This window comes from Columba livia, chromosome Z (assembly GCF_036013475.1).
Source record: "Columba livia isolate bColLiv1 breed racing homer chromosome Z, bColLiv1.pat.W.v2, whole genome shotgun sequence".
Taxonomy (NCBI): Eukaryota; Metazoa; Chordata; class Aves; order Columbiformes; family Columbidae; genus Columba; species Columba livia.
The window spans coordinates 20,109,260-20,129,709 of NC_088642.1; the positions used below are offsets into that span (position 1 = coordinate 20,109,260).

General features: G+C 39.3%; 1 protein-coding gene across 3 annotated transcripts in view; it reads right to left on the reverse strand.

Annotated features, from left to right (window-relative positions):
- Positions 1–20,450, reverse strand: part of ADAMTS12 (ADAM metallopeptidase with thrombospondin type 1 motif 12) — a 181,215-nt gene that overhangs the window by 74,258 nt on the left and 86,507 nt on the right. For all 3 annotated transcript variants that reach the window (XM_065047518.1, XM_065047519.1, XM_065047517.1), the window contains exons 4-12: positions 16,746–16,942; positions 14,695–14,778; positions 12,885–13,009; positions 11,139–11,288; positions 8,374–8,517; positions 7,462–7,606; positions 3,371–3,463; positions 3,011–3,156; positions 1,981–2,150 (exon numbers count right to left, since the gene is read on the reverse strand). In XM_065047518.1, coding sequence (XP_064903590.1) covers positions 1,981–2,150; positions 3,011–3,156; positions 3,371–3,463; positions 7,462–7,606; positions 8,374–8,517; positions 11,139–11,288; positions 12,885–13,009; positions 14,695–14,778; positions 16,746–16,942 — 1,254 coding nt within the window. The remainder of the gene's footprint in view (positions 1–1,980; positions 2,151–3,010; positions 3,157–3,370; positions 3,464–7,461; positions 7,607–8,373; positions 8,518–11,138; positions 11,289–12,884; positions 13,010–14,694; positions 14,779–16,745; positions 16,943–20,450) is intronic.

A 20,450-nucleotide genomic window follows, 5' to 3' on the forward strand; every position in this document is an offset into this window, starting at 1 on the left:
GGTGGACATACAGCAGATATGTTAATTAAGTCTCCAGGGCCCTGAAACGTCAACTCTTTTTTCATGTGGCACCATTGGTTTACTGTTGTTTAAAGTCTTGGTCTAAGACAAACACTCAGAAGAAAGGCTTACACTGTTCCACCTCACTGGGAGAGCACTGTCTCATGACCCTCTTTAAAGCTGTTTTGCCCAGGACACCTTTAGCAAACAATGGAAGGTGAAAGAAATTTTGAAACTGAGATGGGTGCAAAACTCTCAGATATATTTCAAAGCAGTAGGTAATGCCATGGGCTTTACAAAATTGAAAGCTGTGTCGCCCACAACAGCCACCCACCCTCAGTCATACAATGATGATGTCCAATGAAGGATCAACACTGGACTTGGCCAGCTCCCTGCCTAGGAGAGCCTATCCTGAGGAATCCAGGATTCTGGTAAATTAAAGTTTAGCAGCAAGTGTTGTTAATGGAATGTAAGAATAAAGTTACAAACATTAAGGATCTCACACATCACGGGGTAGACACGTAACTCTAGACTGAAGTTCTGTTGCTGAGAAAAGAGTTGAAAACAGTCAAAAACCTTTTTTAAGTCACAGAATAAATATTTGCTTGGTATTTGAAGGATTTTGCAAAAGGTCACTGAAGCCCATGATGTTCCAGATGAAATATGTCAGGCTCAACAAACCAGCATTTTAAAGATAAATGGTTTATCTGTAAAGCTCCAGTCACTTCTATTTGAAATATGACATGGACACATCACAGGCCTGCCTTCCAGTGTGCAGGAAGCACTTATTCATGATTCTAAATGCCCTTTAAGAGCAGACCTTCTGCAATAAATGAACATGCAGAACTACCAGTTCTACAGCACTGTCCTGAAGAGGACATGAACTGAACTGACGGTGTACCCAGCAGTGGTACATGTGAGTAACAGAGAGGACTGGAATCCCAATTTCAGTGACAGGGGACTGCAGAAGATACTTTATGAGTTTGGCTTTGGACTAAGCCCTAGAATGTTACCATTTACCATGGTTTATTTTACTGGGTGTCCTTCTGAAAAAGTCTGTTCCACCAACCGCATTTTCTTTCATCAGAAATTTTCCTGGAAGTCTGCTCCAGGTTCATCTTCAATGGTGTACTTGTTACATGAAATTGAAACAGTAGTTGAAATTTAGGAAGCCTATTCAGAACTGCCAATAACTGTGAAAATGCAATGAACAGGCTGAAAAATACTACTGGCAAATGAAGCTGAATCTTGAGCTCCACTTCCCTAAATGGTTCATTTTTTCTTAAAATAATTATATTGATAGCTTCTACTGGCTAATCTACTCCCTACATTTATACATACACCAAAAATCAAATTGCATGGTAATAATTATTACCCTTGTATTTAGTAACTAGCTGTTACAGAGCAAGTTATAAGGCAGAGGCATCAATTTTGTCTCTACAAAATACCCGTTAGTACATTACTGAACCAGTTGAGGCACTATATTATTTCCTCAGTGTAGCACCAGCTGCACTTACCATGCAGATCTGAATTTGGAGGTAGTAAAGTCACATTTGTGCAGTGGAAGAGCTTTGCTCATTAGGTGCAGCGGTGCCTAAAGGTCCGAACATTCAGCTCTACACCAAACCACTGTACTTCTCGTTCTGCAGTTGACACTGGAAAAGATGGTTTAGGTCTACCCAAAACAATTAGTATAGATGTGCCTTAAACAGCTTTTCTTAGTGTAATATCTTTCCAGGAACTGAGCTAGTTACACTCAAAACTCCCATCAGTAAAGCTTTGCAAAAACTTCTGTGTGTAGAGGAGAACCACTGCCTTTGTGTATATGTAAAATTCACATCTGCTTATGGAGACAAACCAGATTTTTCTCTCTAATGAAAAGACTTAAAATTCAGTGACTTCTTGCCCTCATAGAAGTTTCTCAGAGGTCTGGATATTTGACTTTTTATACAGGATATTAAAAAATCTGTAGTTTCATACCTGTGTTGTAAAGGGGAACCCAGTGGTAGAATTCATTCTGGTAGGGAACTGTGTCAAATTCACTGCACTGCATCTGACGAAAGGTTGGCAAGCCTTTGCGACAGGGGCTAATGTTACACATACGATAGCGTTTTCTTTCTCCAGTGCAGTAGTCTCCTCCAAACTGTGGTCTAGAAAAGGAACATTGAGATTGGGATGTGAGATTCTAGGTAAAAAGTAATTTTAGAAGAGCAAAAAGCAAAAGAGCTTTCAGGTTCCCATGGGATAAAAAGGTGAATCTGAATCTTTGACAGGGTAGAGATACCATTCACGTGTTTAAGTATTCAGACATGTCAATATGGAGCACACAGATCTAGATATACCTTGTGTCCCAAAGAAGTGCCTGGTACATTGCCTGGCTGAGCTCACAACAAAATACCTTATGAAGCAAACTCCCTGAAAATACCATATTTTCCAGAATGTTTGACACTTCTTCCAGAATAGCCAAGCGATTTCTGCTGTTAGGCATCCTTTTAGAGATTTCTGAAAATCAGATGTGGAGTCATAATGAACTCAGGTATGTATTAGAAAATTCTGCCCCCCATGTTCTGTAGCTATCAACTCACGTGTTGGGAGCTCAAACAAAACTGATGACTAGAACAAAAAATGAAAGGTGAGTCCTTTATTTCCCTCAGGAACAGACTGTTAGTTATTGTTCTCATCCAGTGTTTGAGGACATCTATCTATTCATGGTAGTATTATTAAAGCAACATTTCTATTACTTCTGCAAAACTTGACTGCTAACTAACAGGATTTTTTAAAATTTTGTGTAGAAATAAGTTCCATGGAGAGTAAAAATTAAAGAATGAGATGACGATTTCAAAAGGTGAGCCAAATGAATTTCACACAGGTATGCTTAACTGGGAAGAACAGATGTTCAGCACCTGTGGCACCTGTGGATAACACAGTATGATACAAAAATGACTCCAACATCATAAGTATCCCAAAGGTCTTGAATAAAAGGTATGAAAAGATTGTGGACTCAGCTTACTCTGGGTTATCACATGGTCTCTCTGCGCTCTGAACTCCTGCCCCACATGTCCTCGTACAATGGGACCAGGACGACCAAACGCCCCATCCACCATGGACTGCTTCAGGAGTCTTGCCTACTGTGATGCACTCACCAGAGAAGCACCACTGCAGAGAGGAGAGAAAGGACAAACAGCCTGAGATTATCATCACAGGAAAATATTATTGTGAATTATTTGTTATTTCAGCCCCTGAAGGTCAAAAACTTGAGTAGAAATTTAAATGGAGATGTCACAGGATGCCCCTCCTTCACGCTGAACAGTGGCAGAGCTACTCATGGTTCCCTCACTGTCCTTTGGCAGGCAGCGTGGCCCACAGTCACCTTGTCTTCTCCACACTGCGTTCCATCTGCAGCTGCATCCAGTTTGGAGCGGCAGGAGCCTTTCACTGAGCACCACAGCGTTTGGCAAAGGTTCTAGAAAAGAAAGAAAACGACGGCAGTCTGAAGCAGAGCTGAACTCCTATGGTCAAGATTTTCAAAAATCTCCCACAGTTTTGTACATCCACTTACAAAGCTGCATCTCCCACAAAGGGTCCAAATTTAGGCACTCCTCATTAATGTACATTGAGGGACTATTTGACAAATACAAATCAGTGAATACTTTCTATGAAGTGAACTATTTGAACCATGTGAGTTTAAATATTCTCCTCATTGGCTGCTCAGCTCCCAGCTACACAGAGGAAAAATTACTTTATAAAGTTCGGGCACTACTGTTCAAAGCAAAAGTGGACAGAGTTTTTACTGCTTTGATTTGAAGAGCACTAATGAAAACAATGTTCAGTTTTGCTTTGCTGTCTGCCTGAAAAGTGCAATCAGAAGTTAGAGAAGGTAGCCATGCGAGTAAAGGCAATGTTGTGTCTCCAAGTACAACAGCCAGTTTAATATTTGTGGAGGTCCCAAAAAGAAAGCAATCAAAACAAAGGTATCTTAAAACATCAGCCAAGCAGACAGCAAAGGAATGATTTAAAAGAAGAAGTCCAGGCTAGCTGGCAGAGAAAAAAGACTAGTGAGCTGGGTAGAGTAAGGGCTCTGGTTAGGGAATACTAGCACTTAAGTTACTCAGAAACTGGTGCCAGTTTAATGCAGAAGCTTGCCAGTAAAGCACAGCATTTCAGCTGCCGCTCCGCAGACAGTGGTCAGCCCCATGGAAGGGACAGAAAATCCTGAGAGTTACTAAAGCTAGCAGGGCAAGAAGTTGTACAGCTAACATAGAACAAATCTACTTCACTCAATCACAAGTATTCTCTGGAGAGTGAGGACAGTCATCCAGGGCTATTCCCTCTTCCAGTTCACATGCACAACAGTTTCTCTTTTGGTTGACACACAGTTCCCTGCATGCTTGGGAACTCCTGAATAAGCAGGGCTTTGTGCGGAAGACCACTTCCAAGTTGGAGAAACCAGGGGTGTCCCAGAGACTGTGCACTCCCAACTGGAACAGCAGAAGCAAAAGTCCAGGAGCTCTGGGCCAGGTGTTGGCTCATGGTGTTTGAACTGCCGAGTTCAGCATTGGAAGAGGGAACAGAGCTGGCAGCATTCCCCTGTGAAGCAGGGACAGTTGTAAATGTCATCAGAGAATGGCATCAATAAGAAGGGTCCCACTAGCAGCTCCCACTGGGATTTTCAGAGCAAACAACATGCCAGGTCTGGGAACCAATACAGAAACTGGGCACTTGTGAAAATCCAGCCACAATGAGCTAGCAGCAACACCTGGCCAAGTATTAAATGCAAAACTTGGCTGTTGGTTTCTGACCTGCTTCTATTTAAAACAGATAAGCTTGGGCAAAGTCTGGTTTGAGAGAGTTGCCTTTTATTCACTTCTGCTTCGTGTGTTCACCTTGGTTTTCATCTGGAACACCCAAAAGAAAGTTGATAGCACAGAACATCTCAAACCACTTCAAATCTCCAGCTGCAATACAACGTCTGGGGCATTGCATCTTGGCTCATTTAGCTGGTTTTGTATACAAGTCAAATGTCGGTTTGCAGTTCCCTATTAATAGTTCAAGAGTAGCTCAGCAACTCTTTGCAAAGCCATCAGTGTCAGGTTCTTACGGCAGAGCTACCCAAGTGTTCTGGCTGATGAATTTTCAGTCATTATGGAATTAATCCTTTATTTTTAACTCTTGTATATAGATGTTTCATGCTTTTTAGTGTATAAAGTGCAGTACTGCACTGGGCTTCAGATACAAGAGAAAGGCACAAAACTTGAATACAGCTTTTCACATTTTTATGAGGTGCACTCATAGATTTCCAAGTTCATGGAGGAAATTCTTTAGCTTTGCAATAATGTTTCCATATTTATCTCCACATACCAGAGGTTTTTTCCATCTTTAAGAATACTGGAATAACAACAGTGCAAGAAAAAGCACTGTTTACTCTGTGCATTTGAGGTAACAGCCAGAAATTCATTATCAATTACTCACTGCAAGACAAGTGATTTGTATCATCAGCAATACAACATACACTTTCCACCCAACCACAGTTGTGCCTTAAAGACCACAGTCTGTGCCTTAAAGAAAGCCAAGTCCAAAAAAAATCCAGTTTCACTGCAGTCAGTGGAAGTTTTGGAGATAAAGAGAGAGTGATAAGGATTCTGAGCTCCCACAGCCTGTTCTATAGAAAGCTATGGGTGTAGCTACCACTTGGAAGACTCCTCCCCCTAATCAGTATTTGATTATCTTTTCGTTATTAGAGGGACAATATTTATGTACTTACGAAATGCTTAGAGGACTTACTACCTAAATGGTTTGTAGAAAGCACTACCCGAATTCTACATCTCAGCCTTTTCTAAGTGAAATCACTGAACTCTTGGGCATCTTCAGCTAAATACAGATTCTCTCAAAAAGAATCTGTGGATCAATTTCAGTTAGACATTAAAGGTACAGAACAAATATAGCCTGGTGAGTGAGTGAGCACTAAGTAAACAGTGGAAAGGCAAAGAACAGTCAGGCCTCTTAGACAAAATGACTATACTGATCATTAAACTTGCCAGGAAGAGTATACTGTTCACAATTCCTTTCCCTGCCAGTGCAGCTACGTGCAAAACACAGGCCTTCCAGTAAAACACAAAATCAGATGATTCTAATTAATTTTCTGACATATGTCTACCTGTAAAATTGGTTAACCAGGAGATGCTGAATGTAACAGCTTAGTGGGTTCAAACCCAAGAGAGACAGAAGGAAGCAATACTGCAAAATTATACTATAATTTTCTATCTGTACCAACAGACAAATAATAGTAATGGAGGAAACTGGAACAGTGGGTAATGAAAGCAATCTTTCAATACCTGCTTCAGATTCAGTAGTTGCAGTTCAACATCGGTAATCATGTTACCTATTAAGGCTGAGAAGATTAATCAGAAGTAATCTCCCTAATAGAAGGGTGGATGAGAATACATATAATTATCCAAATTGAATAAACAGCCAACACTGGCAGTCCCCAGTCTACAGCTGTGTGCAATACCTTGCCTAAAAAACACGTCAGCACTGCTGACAGCCACAATGCCACAGCTGTGTTTAACAGGGCACGCAAGCTGGATGCTGTCTGCAATGTTTGCTGCAGATTGCTGTCCAAAACACAGCAAAAATTAGTGATCACTTAGCTAGACTAACACTTGAAAACACTGTTTCTGAACTGCTCTATGTAGAAAAATGCTGTGTGGAGCCAAACAGCCCTGAACATGCTAGGTACAGTTAAAATGCCACCGCACCTTAGAGAATATAACCTGCTACTCTGCACTGGCTCCTAGCTCTTGTAGAAAGATATGCTGCTATGACTACACTGCTCCCTTGCATGTCCACACAATGCTGCTTTGCTGTACTGTGAGACAAACCCCAGGGTACTTTTTAAATTATGCATTTCCACAAAAACATCTCATGTTTGATGGGAAAATAAAGATTCTTCAAGGTACATGGACTGAAATTGCCTTTAATTAGTCAGAGCATCAACAGTGTGAAAAATCAGGACATACGGGAACAGATCACAGCCCTAATTTCTCCAGAAAACTCTTCCTGGGACTGAAAACTTGTTTCTAGAATGATTTGGTCAGTTTAAAGCTATAAGACTGAAGCATCTTCATTTTTTAAAATGAGATTTAAAGTGTATTGATAATTTACCTAAGATCTGTATTATAAGTTTAAAACCAAAATTACTCCACTGCTGAAAGACAGGCATTTAACAACAGATATCCGGCTAGATCCAGTAAAGGTCTTGCAAAATACAAGGCAACCACTCATAGAAACTGTAGAGTGGAATTAAAACGGTGTTAGGGAACACCTGCACTGCACATCTAGTCTGTGAGACTCTGAACACGCTGCATTTCCAGTTAGCAGCAGAAGTTCACTGACTGCACTTCCACATTGTTCAAGAAGCTTAAGTTATTATTAGGAGAATGAAGGAAAACATACAGCACTTACATCCACATCTTCACAGAAAGTAGCATTGGAACCATACTGAAGCTGGCACTGGTGATGCACATCATAGATCACCCCAGGAGCAATGATAGGGGACTTTAACACTTCTTTTTGGGGGATATCATCCAGACAGTATCCCCACCCACGGCTGAAAGATAAAAATTGCATTAAAACAAACCAACAAACAAAAACACAAAAAACCCAAACAAAACAAACAGACCAACCAACCAGCCAAGCAAAAAAAACCAGAAACAAACAGAACCACACTTTTTTGGTACTTTTGTAAAGACTTTCAATATCTAATTCTTAATGGTCATTTTTATACAGCCTTTGGAAGTAGTACCTCCAGATTACAGCTAAAATAATCTAAATTGCTGCTAACAAACAGCACTCTATCTAATTAGGGAGGGTTACAAAGGCAAAATATAGTTTGTCAAAGTAGAAATATTATGAGGTCACTACAGTTTGCAGAGTGGCTTCAGAGCGCACAACAGGCTCTGCTTAAAGTTATACTATATTGTCGCTTTTAGAAAGAACATAATGAATTTGAACAAGTAATTGAATTCAAGCCCATGTCATTGCGGCCAAAGGCAAGGTTTATGATGTTCCATTAGAGTTCTTGACAAAAAGGCTTCTTTCTTCCCAATAACTGCAAAAAACTGCAGGTTGCATCACACCTGAGCTGATATGCCAAGACTTGAGTTCAGTTCCAGAAAGCAAGAATATAATGGAGCTTTTCCCAAATACTAAGTGAGCAGGAAGCCTAGGGTATGTTCTCCATGGGAATTAACTCAAGCACACTACAAAAACCCACATCTAATAATGTAATAATACAGGATTTCCTTTAAACTCTGCATAAACTTCTCATACACAGTTGTACTTATTCCAGGGAAATATTACAACCTGACCACTCACTCTAGGAAACGTGTGATGTATTCCTTGCTGCACTGGGACCAGGTGAGTGGAGTAGGATCGTATTGCAACTGTCGGGACATAATATATGGGCGTTTTCCAACAGGTTCACAGTCATTTTCTTTTCCATCATGCTGGATACCAAAACTGGAGACAAAAAAAAAAAACAAAATCTAGTAATTCCAGCTGATTGGTTGTAACACAAAACCTATCTATGTGTTCCACGCTGTGCTTAAAAAAGACACTAAGGTTGCTTCTGACACTAAGGTTGCTTGTTCCCTGGTGGGCTGTAGACATCTTTCACTAAAAAAAGTATATAAAGGATCTGACCCAAGTTCTACAAAATGTCTACAATCCAACAAGGCTTTCAAACATGCCTGTTACTCACAGCAATATCATCCAGCACAAAATAAATAACAGGCTGCCAGAGACTATATTCAGGAATATTTTTAAGGGAGTCAAAACACTATTATACAGTTGGGCCAGGAGTCACAGTTTAAACCCTAGTTATGCTAAGGTTGCTAATGCTAGGAGCTTCCTAGCTCTTGGAGCCCAAGTACTGCATACTTGTACCACTTTAAGATCAGGCTTTGTTACACTGTCTTACACAGTCTTGTAATCACGTCTATACCGCTTGTTTCTTTTTAAACCTCTTTTAAGACAGAGATGCTGTTTTCCAAGTTACTGATCATTCAGTGAATAAGCTTCCAAGCTACAGTCCTTCCTAATTAGCTTTTTCATACTGTGCCTTACAAACAGACCTCCACAGCAGGTCTTCCCAACATGGTTTTCTGAGCTTCTCTGACTTATTAAGGGATTTCTTCATTCAACAACTTGCAAAAGTCATAAACATTAAAAGCTTTGGGTGGGATTCGGCTGATTAAACATACATTCCCTCCAGGTCATTTTATCATGAAGGAGATTATCTGAAATACTAACATACAAAGATATTGATACATGAAGATGTTGACATCTACACTGTTAACATCTGAAGGTGTGTAAGCCTTTGTATGAAAGAGCAGCAAAAACTGACTCAGGGTGTGACTGAGTCATGAATAAGACAAAGTAAGTTTAAACCACTTAAGACTTTGTTTCTGGGAAATGTAATTGTACTATGACTCAAATGTTCCAAAAGCAGGGCACAATTTCAGTCTGAATAAACTTTAGTAATGGATCTGAGGTATAAAAGCAACTGTATCCCCTCATTGACAGGCTCTTTTCCACGAACTGTTGACACAGGAGGCAGTGAACATTTAGAGGGACAGGACTGGGAAGAGTTGACTTTCAACATCCATCTAAGGAACAGGTGCTCAGCTCTCTTCTCATTTTTTTGTTCACCTGTTTGGTGACTTTTACTGTTCATATTTGAACTTTTTAACACATATTCTAATGCACCTTGAGGGGAGGATGGTTTCATGTTAACAACAAACCATACGGTATTCAATTTTCTTTGTGGAGACAATTCTTACAGACACAGCCCTGCATCACTCCTGCAGAGGCAAGTGCAGCAGTACTCTGTCCCACAGCATCCCAAGAACAATGAGTTGCCAGCCACCCAGGCTAGACCAGGAGAAAGACATGCATAGCTCTGTGGAGAAGAAGTGTCTTCTGCTAACTAGTGTTAATAAAAAAAGCTCCCTGTCAGCAAGAGGTTGTGAGGATCAAGTAACAAAACCCAAAGCCCCCCAGATGCAGTTGTAATTATTTCAGTATTGTTTACTTATACTACTTCCTTTCTGGCAAGTGAGACGTTGAATAAGGAAAGGCCAGTTAATGGGTGACAGGGTCAGTACTTCAGTAATCTTTGTATCAGATGATGATAATGATTATTATTATTATTATTATTTCCCACGATGAAATACAGACTTCATCCTGATCGGTGTTTGGGTGCATAATGAAAGTACCATGATTTTAGATACAGCGGTGAATGTGTCACCTAGCCAAACAATATGGCCCAGTTGAAAAGTGCAAGCATTATAGCCAAAATGGAGTATCCGTGAGATAAATCCCTACCCTTGGGAAAAGAACTCAGTGTCAAAACAGGTTCAACAATCAGATTTTTCTCATGTGAGTTTAATAAAGCAACTAACCTGCCAAAACACCCTTCGAAAATGGAAATACTGAGAAATCCAGTTTCAAGCAAAAATACCCAATCATAAAAAAAGTTTAGCCATGTCCAAGGCTAATCACCCAGGAACTTCAGTTAACTTGACCTAAGTGTATCCACAAGAGAAATATTACTATATAGAAGATACCAGTTATTAAGAAATGCCTCAAAGTGACTTCAGTTGTTTGTCAGAAGGGAGAATAAATATTTGATATTTCCATTAAGTTTGACTGCTTGAATTAAAAATGGTTTCCGACTAATCTGCAATATTGAAATATTCTGATACAGTGAAAAAGATAGGTTTTATGTAAACTATTTGGATTCATTTGGAGACCATCTAATCACAAATTCACTGTATGCTTTGAAAAATTAGGATGACTAAGTGATGCTTCTATACAGCTTAATTATTTCATCCTGATGCATTGCCCCAGCAGACTCTGTTAAAAGGTGGAGACTGAATAGATGTAAATATACAAAAAAGGTCAGAGGTTTAAGAATCTCTTATTCCTTTGCTTAGGAAAAAGAAGCACAGTTTTTATTTTAATAACAGAGATAGTAATTCACTCCTTGTTTTGTTTTTGTCTGGTGGTTTGAGTATTAATGTACAAATAATAAATTGAACTCAGCTAGTTCTCCCTTCCCCCTTCACTTTAAACTGTACCTGTGTCCAAGTTCATGAGCAATAGTGAAAGCCAATGGAAGGCCAGAATCTTCATTGATGTTACAGCTTCTGTGAGGTTGACACATGCCTGACAGGTGAGACAAACCTAAGGTTTCACATGGACGATTCATGCCAGCACAAATGTCCTTTCTAGAATCATAAAAAAGGTTTGCCATTAAAAGAGCTTAAAAGCAACAGTAGACTGTCACACTGAGTGGTAAGTCTCCATCTCACAATGTACTAATGCTAATTTGCATTTTAAGCAAAGCATAATGCCAACATTTTTACACATACGCAAGAACAACATACATTTGTTCTGCTACTATCATACTGCTATAATTTCTAGTCAATATTTACATTGCTGTAGTGCCTAAATACATATGTTTATTGTTAACTTGCGTAAGAAAAAGTTTTAAAACTTCCACCTTTAACAGCATTTTGGTTATAGCACATTCGAAGTTTTCTAGTACATGCCTGATGGTGATCCCAAAGTCTATAACCTGCAAAGGAGGAAATGAGACAGATACTCTGTGAGGGTCAGGGTGTTTTTTCTTCTCCCGGTTCAGTCAGCAAGGTGAAGGCAGCACAGCTGAATCCCAGGCTCTTTGCTCAAGGAACATCCCACTGTAAGAGAGCCTTCTCCTACAGTATGTGGCAGATTTACTAAGAGGAACAGAGGTTCTGATCCTACACAGCAGCACTGCCGAGTATGATGCACCTGTAGCTGTTGAAGGGCTGCCCTAGTGGCTATCCAACAAATCCTCAACCTCATTCAAGTGAAGTGTTTGAAGCTAGTTTATTTGGAGAGGTAAACCACACATCATTGTGAGACTTCTTTTTCTCATTCTTATTTTAAGACTTGTTGACTCTCTAGTTTATTGCACTACTTTAGGGAACGGGGGAATTGTGGCTTTGTTTTGTGTAATAGACTTTAACTTTTGACTTTTTTTGCACACCTTAAACCCAACCTCTTCTCTCAGTTGTGTGCAGACTGGATCCATTCTTGCAAATCTTTAGAAATTCTGTTTCATGCACGGCCACAAACTCCCCGTGTAACCTCAGTCATCACCTTCATGTTTCCTGTGTCTCCCTTCTCACACATAAAAATGTTTTGTGTCTCTTTAGATATGTAGATAATATTTTAAAACCATACACATTAAAGCTTAAAATAAATCACTGTATTCACAAAATGCTCCTCCATTCTGAACTGTACCTGTATATTATTTTAGGATTTGTCATTATGGAGTTGTTCATCTGTGCATTATGTTGTTTTGGTACATTCCCTTAAAGGAGAACAGAGAAGTGACTGAGCGCAAAATGAGAGAGGATCAAGCAGGGAAAATGACAAGGGCTCTGCAAATTGCTAATCTCACGGAACATACAGATCTCAATTTCCTGACTAGGATGCATCTCTAATAAAAAAAACCTGCATGCATACATGAAGTGTTATATGTACTTTGAAAACAAATGAAAAACAATCCTGTTAAAAGGTACAGGAGCTCTAACTTTAGCCAAATTTTTATAATATAGCTCATATTCTCTACTTGTATGAGTGTCAGGCATGCTCACACTATGCTATTTTTGCATCAATCCTGTGTTTCAGAAACAGCATGTCTTCATCAGACCACTTCACTATGTTCTGTGTGGCATGAAATAAAGGATGATATAAGCCTATAAAAAGACACTATCATAAAAAAAAATGCAACTAAGCAATAGTCAGTCACAGCTGCTGAACTGCTGTCATACCTGGTTAGGAGGACGGCCACATCATGGTGCGTTGGGTTAACGTCACTCTTGGGATTGACACTCTTCTGCCATTTGCAGAAGCTGGCCAGTGTCTTATCAGCGTGATGAACTATCTTCAAGCCTTGCTAATGGGAAATGAAGGAAAATATTACTGTGAAGACCAGAGTGCATTGCAATAATAAGTCAGTGATGTTAGCTGTGAAGCCAGGTAATCTTTGAAATGCAATTGGTTATGTTTTTGCTTAAAGCTAGAGCTATCATTAGGACAAATTACATGTACTTATCTAACATCTTGAATATTAAGTTTAAATGTTCACATTTTTGTAATGGTGCAGCTAGCTAAGGGAAAAGTTAAATGCAGAAATGTACATATTTTTTGGAAAGTGAGCTTCATAAAATCCAACACTGAACTGACACCTTCAAACAAACTTTTTACATTCTCTTGAAAGCCAGTTTTCCTCTAAAGAGAAGGTAAAGATTAATTAATAAGGGACTTCATGCTCAAGTTTGTCACTGAACGGTATGTGAACAATCTCATGCTAAAGGAACAATTATGCTTCAAAGGGTGTATTTCTTTCACAATATTTTTCAATTCCAAAGAGAGACAAGATTTTTCTTCCTCATCTTATTATATGGTATACATGCAGTTACTTAAATTTCTTCTGAAAAAAAAATATGTAAAATACATTCATTCAAAAATATTTTTTCCCATTTCTGGTCTTGGGCATTCACTGTATCTTGTTTCAGCTTAATCTACTTAACTTTAAACTTCTTACAAAGCATCTAAATAACATGGTTAACAGATAGTAACTTCTGGGTAACTTAAAACCAAATTTTTAAAGTTGCCCAACACCACTGCTTCCAACACTGCCATGCTTAACTGAACAGGAATCCATGGTTTATTTTCAAAATAGCCATAAAAAATTTAGGAAATAATCTTCACTGGAGATCACCATGGACTTCAGGATCCAATTGTCCTGTTAAGATGTGAACTACAGTCTTTGGCCTGCATATTCTTACACTGAGGACTATTAAGATAGACTTTATCTTAATAATTATTTCAGAAGATATAACCCAGCTCTACGGCTTGGTTCACTGCTTTCAATAGCATTGGGACCATCTGGCTTGTGGTCATAAAAACGAGAAAATCCCCTTAATGTGTTCCTGCAGACAGAGCAGGCTACGCCGTACAGTGTGTTTCAAGAACAACTATAAAATGATGACAATCAGCATGTATTTAAACGTGTAGCAACATATTTGTGAATGACAGACATCAGAAACTACCAATATATAGCTAGTTCACAGCAATTAGCATCTACTCAGTCCTCATTTTTGAGTTTTGAAAGAGATCTAAAAAGAAAAACCTGTGTTGGAGTTACACAACAGATTTACTTTTTCAGAGTCCTGCAAATACTCTAACATTAGACTTTATAATACACTTCAGGTAATGCTAGTTAATTAGATTCTGAGCAATGACACATACATTAATTTCTGTTTCTCATCTAGTCTTCCTTGGCATCCTATTTTTTTTTTTTTTGACACTGGGGAGATTCCATTTACCCATTCCTAATTTGCCCATTTTAATTAAATTTTCCTTGGTGATTTTGTGCAGAAATACCTAAAATCATGAGCTAAATACTTTGCTGTCTGGGGCAACATTTGTTCAAAAACCAGAAATGCCAAAGATTAATAGAAGAGCAAAACTAACACACTATTTTAAACAAATAAACCCTCCTCTCCATAATTATGCCTCAATGCATTGAACTTCCAAGTTTCACAAGTGACATTTTAAGGAAAATAAAAACCTTACCTCCTCCTCCTCAAAGAGGATGAGCCGGACCAGCACAATGTGAATTGCATTGCCAATGCTTGGATCATGGAACAACCCTGTGACCTGTGCCAGAGCCAGGAGGTATGAGATTAACTGATTCCTCTATAGCAGAACAGGACTTTAGGAGAAAACACAACATTTACTTCAAAGCACACTGTCCATCTTGGGGTGGGAGGCAGGGGGGGGTGGTTCCTAAATCCTCAAGTCATTTATGTGTTTACTGAAATGCAGCAGATGTTAGAACTCGTGCAACAGGCAGCTCTGCCAAATGAGTGATGATACAGGATTTGGCAAAAGTTACTAAGCTAAAGAGCAAAAGCAGGCACAAGATTATTTTATTATACATCCATTTCCCCTATAGACAAATGCACCAATTTTGGGCCTGTCTCCCTCATTGTCATCTCAGCCACTTCAGAGTTCTTGAAAAACCTTAGCAGAGAAGAAAGTAACATCTAGAGTCATGTAACACTGATGGAGAGGTCCATTGAGGGCGCATAAGAACCAGCTTATCAAATAATCCTGTTTTTATTTGGTAGGAATCAGCTTCTGCCACAACAAAGCAAAAGAAGTCAATGCTAGGCAAAGAGAAATCAGTTAAGTGATGGATACTTGTGTTTTCACAGGACAGAAGTGGATGGTAGGAACAAAAGTAAGGATAACAAATCCGTTAAAAAAATCCACATTAACACAAAAAAAGAAGCAAGAACTGAACTCAGCAAAAATTTGACCCAAATAAAATGCAATAAACATCACCACAATGTTGAATTAGGCAGGAGGAAAGGGAAAGAAGATAGTCATAATCTATCTATGAGCTATGACATACATCACAAGAAATATTAATGCAAATGGTTTAAATGGATTTTGTTTAGCTCAAAACTCTTTTGGAGAAGATTGTTAAAGGAGAAATTACCAAAATAAAATGGAAATTGTGGTTTCGAATACAAAGGTCGAGATTTGGATACGGGCCTTTTTCAAGGTATTAGACTGGAAATTGAATCATTGTGGGTAACCCTATCATCTCAGGTAGAGATTGCAGGGAAAACATTAAGACTTGTTTGTTCCTGATTCAGATCATGGCAGGGTTTTATTCTACATACTTTCCCTGTGTGGACAACACCTCACATGCTCAAATCAGGTTTGTGTCTGTTTAGAGAGGCTCACTGCCTCAGTAGCTAGTCAAGCTGCTCGGGCACAGTCAGGAACATAATGTGTGAACACAAGGGAGGAATCAGTTACCATGGCTAGAATTACACCATGATTAATTTCACATGTACCATGATAAAGACATAGAAGACATCCTCAATAGCCTCTCCAAGGTCAATATCTACTATGATACAGATAATAACAGAAGATATATCTGTAAGCAGCCTCAATATTGCTTTTTGCAGGTCAACTTACATTTTGAAACTTGCCACTCGGGAAAACATCAGAAGTTAAACTTTTGTTTTTTTCTTTTTTTTTTTTTTTAATTATGTGGACTTTGTATTGGAAGCAGGACACTTATCCAGAAAAATAGCTGTATTGCTTTTAACCGGGACAGAGTCAACTTTCTTCATAGTAGCTCTTATCGTGCTGCTTAGATTTGTGACCAGAAGAGTAACACAATATTATAGCTCTTGCTATATTGTGTACTAAGTTAGTACAATTTCCAGTGGGCTCCTGTGTGCCTTTCTCATCCACAGATACAGCAAAGAATCCATAAGCTTAAAACTGTAGAACTTCTGTTGCTGTAGTTACCAACCTGGAATCACCCATAAGCAAACAGGGGAGACAGGGAATTTCAGTGGAAAGAAAATTAATGCTAGCATTTAGAGCTATGAGACTTCTCTCACTTAGAATCCAGAGAAAAGTAATGCCTATGCAAAATAAAAGGGAAAAATGCTTTAAAATACCAAGTTTTAATGAATACATATGAATGATATTCCATTTCTTTTAGTACACAATATTACAGACTTGCTTCAAGGTGATCTGTTAATAAAGTTAAAATTTGCTTCATTCATCTAACTACATTAAGGAAATACTGTACATACCATATTCATTATAGTGAGGATATATGATTCCACATGGTCACTTCCATGATATTCAACCATCTTACTGTCTGCAACCACAAGTGTCTCCACCCATCTCTCTTTGCTGACAGAGCGCCGAGAAACCTTTCTGACAGCCATATGATTTTGTTCCCATTTCTCCCTCCGATGCTGCTGCTCTTCGAAAAAGCTGAGGGTATCTGGAAGAGTAAAAAGCAATCAAAATGTTTCCAACCTTGATTTGAAGCGTATGGCTGTAAAGCTTGCAGACAGAGCAGTAGCAATCAGGAATCACAACACAGGTTGGAAGGGATTTCTGGCTGCCACCTACCTGACCAAGCAGGATCAACTCCAAAGTGACACCAGGAGGTTGATGGCCCTGCCCAGAAAAGTTCTGAATACCCCCACAGACTAATTAAACATGCATCCAGAAGTTAACGCTACTCAAACACAAAGGATTGAGATGCAAGACAGAAACAAGCTAAAAAAATTGGATTGGGAATGCCATTTTCAAACAATTTCTCTTCTGGAGTTTGGCTTCAAACTTTGTAATGACACCAGTTCATAGTCTAAGATAAGGGATAACCTTTCTCCACAGGCAGCTCTTACTTTCAGCAGGGTGACGCGTTAAGCCCCGTCCCTTGGCACACCATGAACTGTCTGTTCTGTGCATGGAAAGCATCCCCAAAGAGCAGGAACGCTTCACCAGTAGGTGTCATCTAAATACCAGGCAGCAGACGGCTGCAGGCTCCTCAGCCGCTGTCATCTTGTCTGACTGACAGGCTAGACCTGATTAGCGCTTCCACTGCAGTTTTGGGATCTGTGCATCCAAATCCTTTCCAGAAGGCATATTTGCTCTGTAGAGTTGCTAGCAACCTTGCACTGTGCTCAGTGGTGCTAATTGCTCTCCAATCACTTTAGCTTTGAATGCCAGCTGACTGTGTTACCAGGGAAATAGCAGGAATGTAAATACCACTAGGCCTGAAAGAAGAAGTGAGAGATGCCAGTTTGACAGCAAATGGTGGCATTTTTCCAGCCTAGAAGCCAGAGAAACACTTCTACAGTGCTGGGATTCCTTGAGTCCTAGAAAGAAACAGGAGCACTTGTTGCTATTACAGATACTGCAATAGTCCTTTGGTATCTCATTTACAGAAGAGGATGTTCTTATTCCAGAGGAGGCAAATTCCCAGACCAGAATGACAGCTCCTGCCTCAAAATGCCTACAGTCTGTCCAGCATAAGTGCCACTACTGTGTGGTAGGGGATGGATATCCAGCACTACCTCCATCTCTCAGCACTACCAAGTGTTAAGGGACAGTTACCCAGAACACTCGTCCCTTGAAGAATGGCTGACATGGCAGCTAGGTCCCAAATCTTGTGTTCATGCCTTCAGGAGATATGTTGTGCCCCTGGCATGGGCACACTGATTGCCCTTAAGAAGAGCCAGGTTCAGCCAGGATGTACCATGGTGTCTTGCATGTCTACAAAATGTGGCACCTTTGGGCCATTAATATCCAATTAGAATGCACATAATACATCTCCTAGAGTAAAAAAAAAGGTAATTGACATCTTGGGTTGCTGTATATGCACAACAGAAAACGTATGTATTTTTACAAACGGGTTCTCTGAAATCAGTCTGAAAGATGCCTAGGAAAAGAGAGGCTGGTACTGGTAACATTTTATGGATAAAACTGAAATGCCACATTAATAACCAAAAGCACAGCAGCCACCTTACATATTAAGAGCAGAGCTATGATGCACAAGTGTGCAGCACAGCATTTCCGTTAGTTGACACACACACTGTGACCAGTTAGCACGTCATTGTGGTAGCAGTTCAGGACTTCAGGCGGCACCAGCTACAAACTACCGGGAAGCACACAAATCTGCAAACATACCCCAGCCAGGTTCACTCAGCTAGATGGAAAACTGTACCTCCCTGGACCACCTTTTGAAGGACACTGTACAAAGGTGAATTAATATAATATGCAAAATGTAATGTATTCTATATTGTAGACTTAGAATACAATAAATAAATAAAATACACAGATAGAAAAATATAGTTGTAAGTAGATTTCTTTTTACATGAACTGGCATTTGCATTTCAAAAGATGCTGAAAGTACAACTTGTATCGGACAAAGAACTATAAAATTCAATAAATGTAATGAAAGCCCAATAAATATGTAAGCATATCATTTTATAGACTTAGAATATAATAAATAAATAAAATACACAGATAAATATAGTTGTAAGTAGATTTCTTTTTACATGAACCGGCATTTGCATTTCAAAAGATGCTGAAAGTACAACTTGTTCAATTTTATGGTTCTTTGTTCAATACAAATGTAATAACAGCCCAATAAACATGTAAGCTTATCATTTTTACTATCCACACACTGTCACAATAAAGAGCCCAAGAATATCAATTTCCATTGTGATTATCAACCCACATCACTTGTCAGTGTCATCCTGTGCACCCACACAAATAACTCTGTCCTGTAGATTTGTCAGCTAGTAAAAAAAGTTAAGTTAATAAAGAAAGTTGCCTTGCCACCAAGCCAAGGCACTCAAAGAAAGGCATACATTTTTGTATCTTAATCTCAAAAAACGAGCTGCATGGAATAATAGCTCCTTGTCTGCAAGGAAGAATACAATTTGTGTGTAAAGACAAAGAAAAACAAGTGGGTGGTTTATTTGGGTTTGTTTGTTTGGTGTTTGGAGGGTTTTGTTTTAAGAGGAGTGAATTTGACTCTCACTACTGTAACCTCTATCCCACTAACCAGTACTCTGCACTTCACTCCTCCTGCCTCCCTCAGTCTTTGTTCAGTTACTGCAACAGTCACCTCTATGAGGGGCTATTTATGAGCTGCATTCATTAGTGTCTCTTGTGTATCTGCATGTTTTTCAGCATTCTTTTTTTCTGTGAAGTGCAGTTCTCAGTATATACATATTTAAGCAGTTCATGCTGAGAAAAACCTTTCCCACAGCTATGTGGATAAAAAATTCTGGCCAGGCTGCTGGTTAAGTGATTTTTTTTATGACAAAATAAAATATCACACCAGCTGTCAGGCTTTGTATGCACATTTAGCAAAGATATTTTTTGAATTGTCTGGACAAGTGATAGCACTAGAGGTAAAAAAGTCCAAAGCCACACAGACTGCAACAGTGAACGATCATCAGGGCAAAGGCTGGAGTCCTGGTTAAGCATGAGGATATGTACTGCATGAAATCTCATGAACAGATTCCAGTTCTGAAAATTAATGCCAAGTAGCAAGAAAACTTGCTGACTGCTGACAAAACTCAGTGACTGATCTCCTCTAGTGCAGGGATTTCGCTTGGAAAGGTGTCACCTAAGGACTAGATCCCTGCTGTGCAACGTCTCCTGTCAGCTTTTATGGTTAGATGAAGCAGAGGGAGAACATCTTGGAGCAACACTAACATACAGGCAACTATGAAGTATGGTTCTACTTCTGCTTTTATGTCTCTCCAAATGATAATTGTCTCTTGCTAAGCTTTTAATTCTGAAGTAAAATAATCTTTGCTAATTTAAGGTAAAAACAAGATAAGTGTTGCGAGTGATTTCAGATTTGGTGAGAAATCCCAGGCATGAGCAGGAATGGAAGTCTTGACCAGCAACCCACCAGTTCAGGAATACCCATGAAGTGATGGATGGTCTGAAACATCATAACGTGCAGTGCTGTCTGCAAAAAG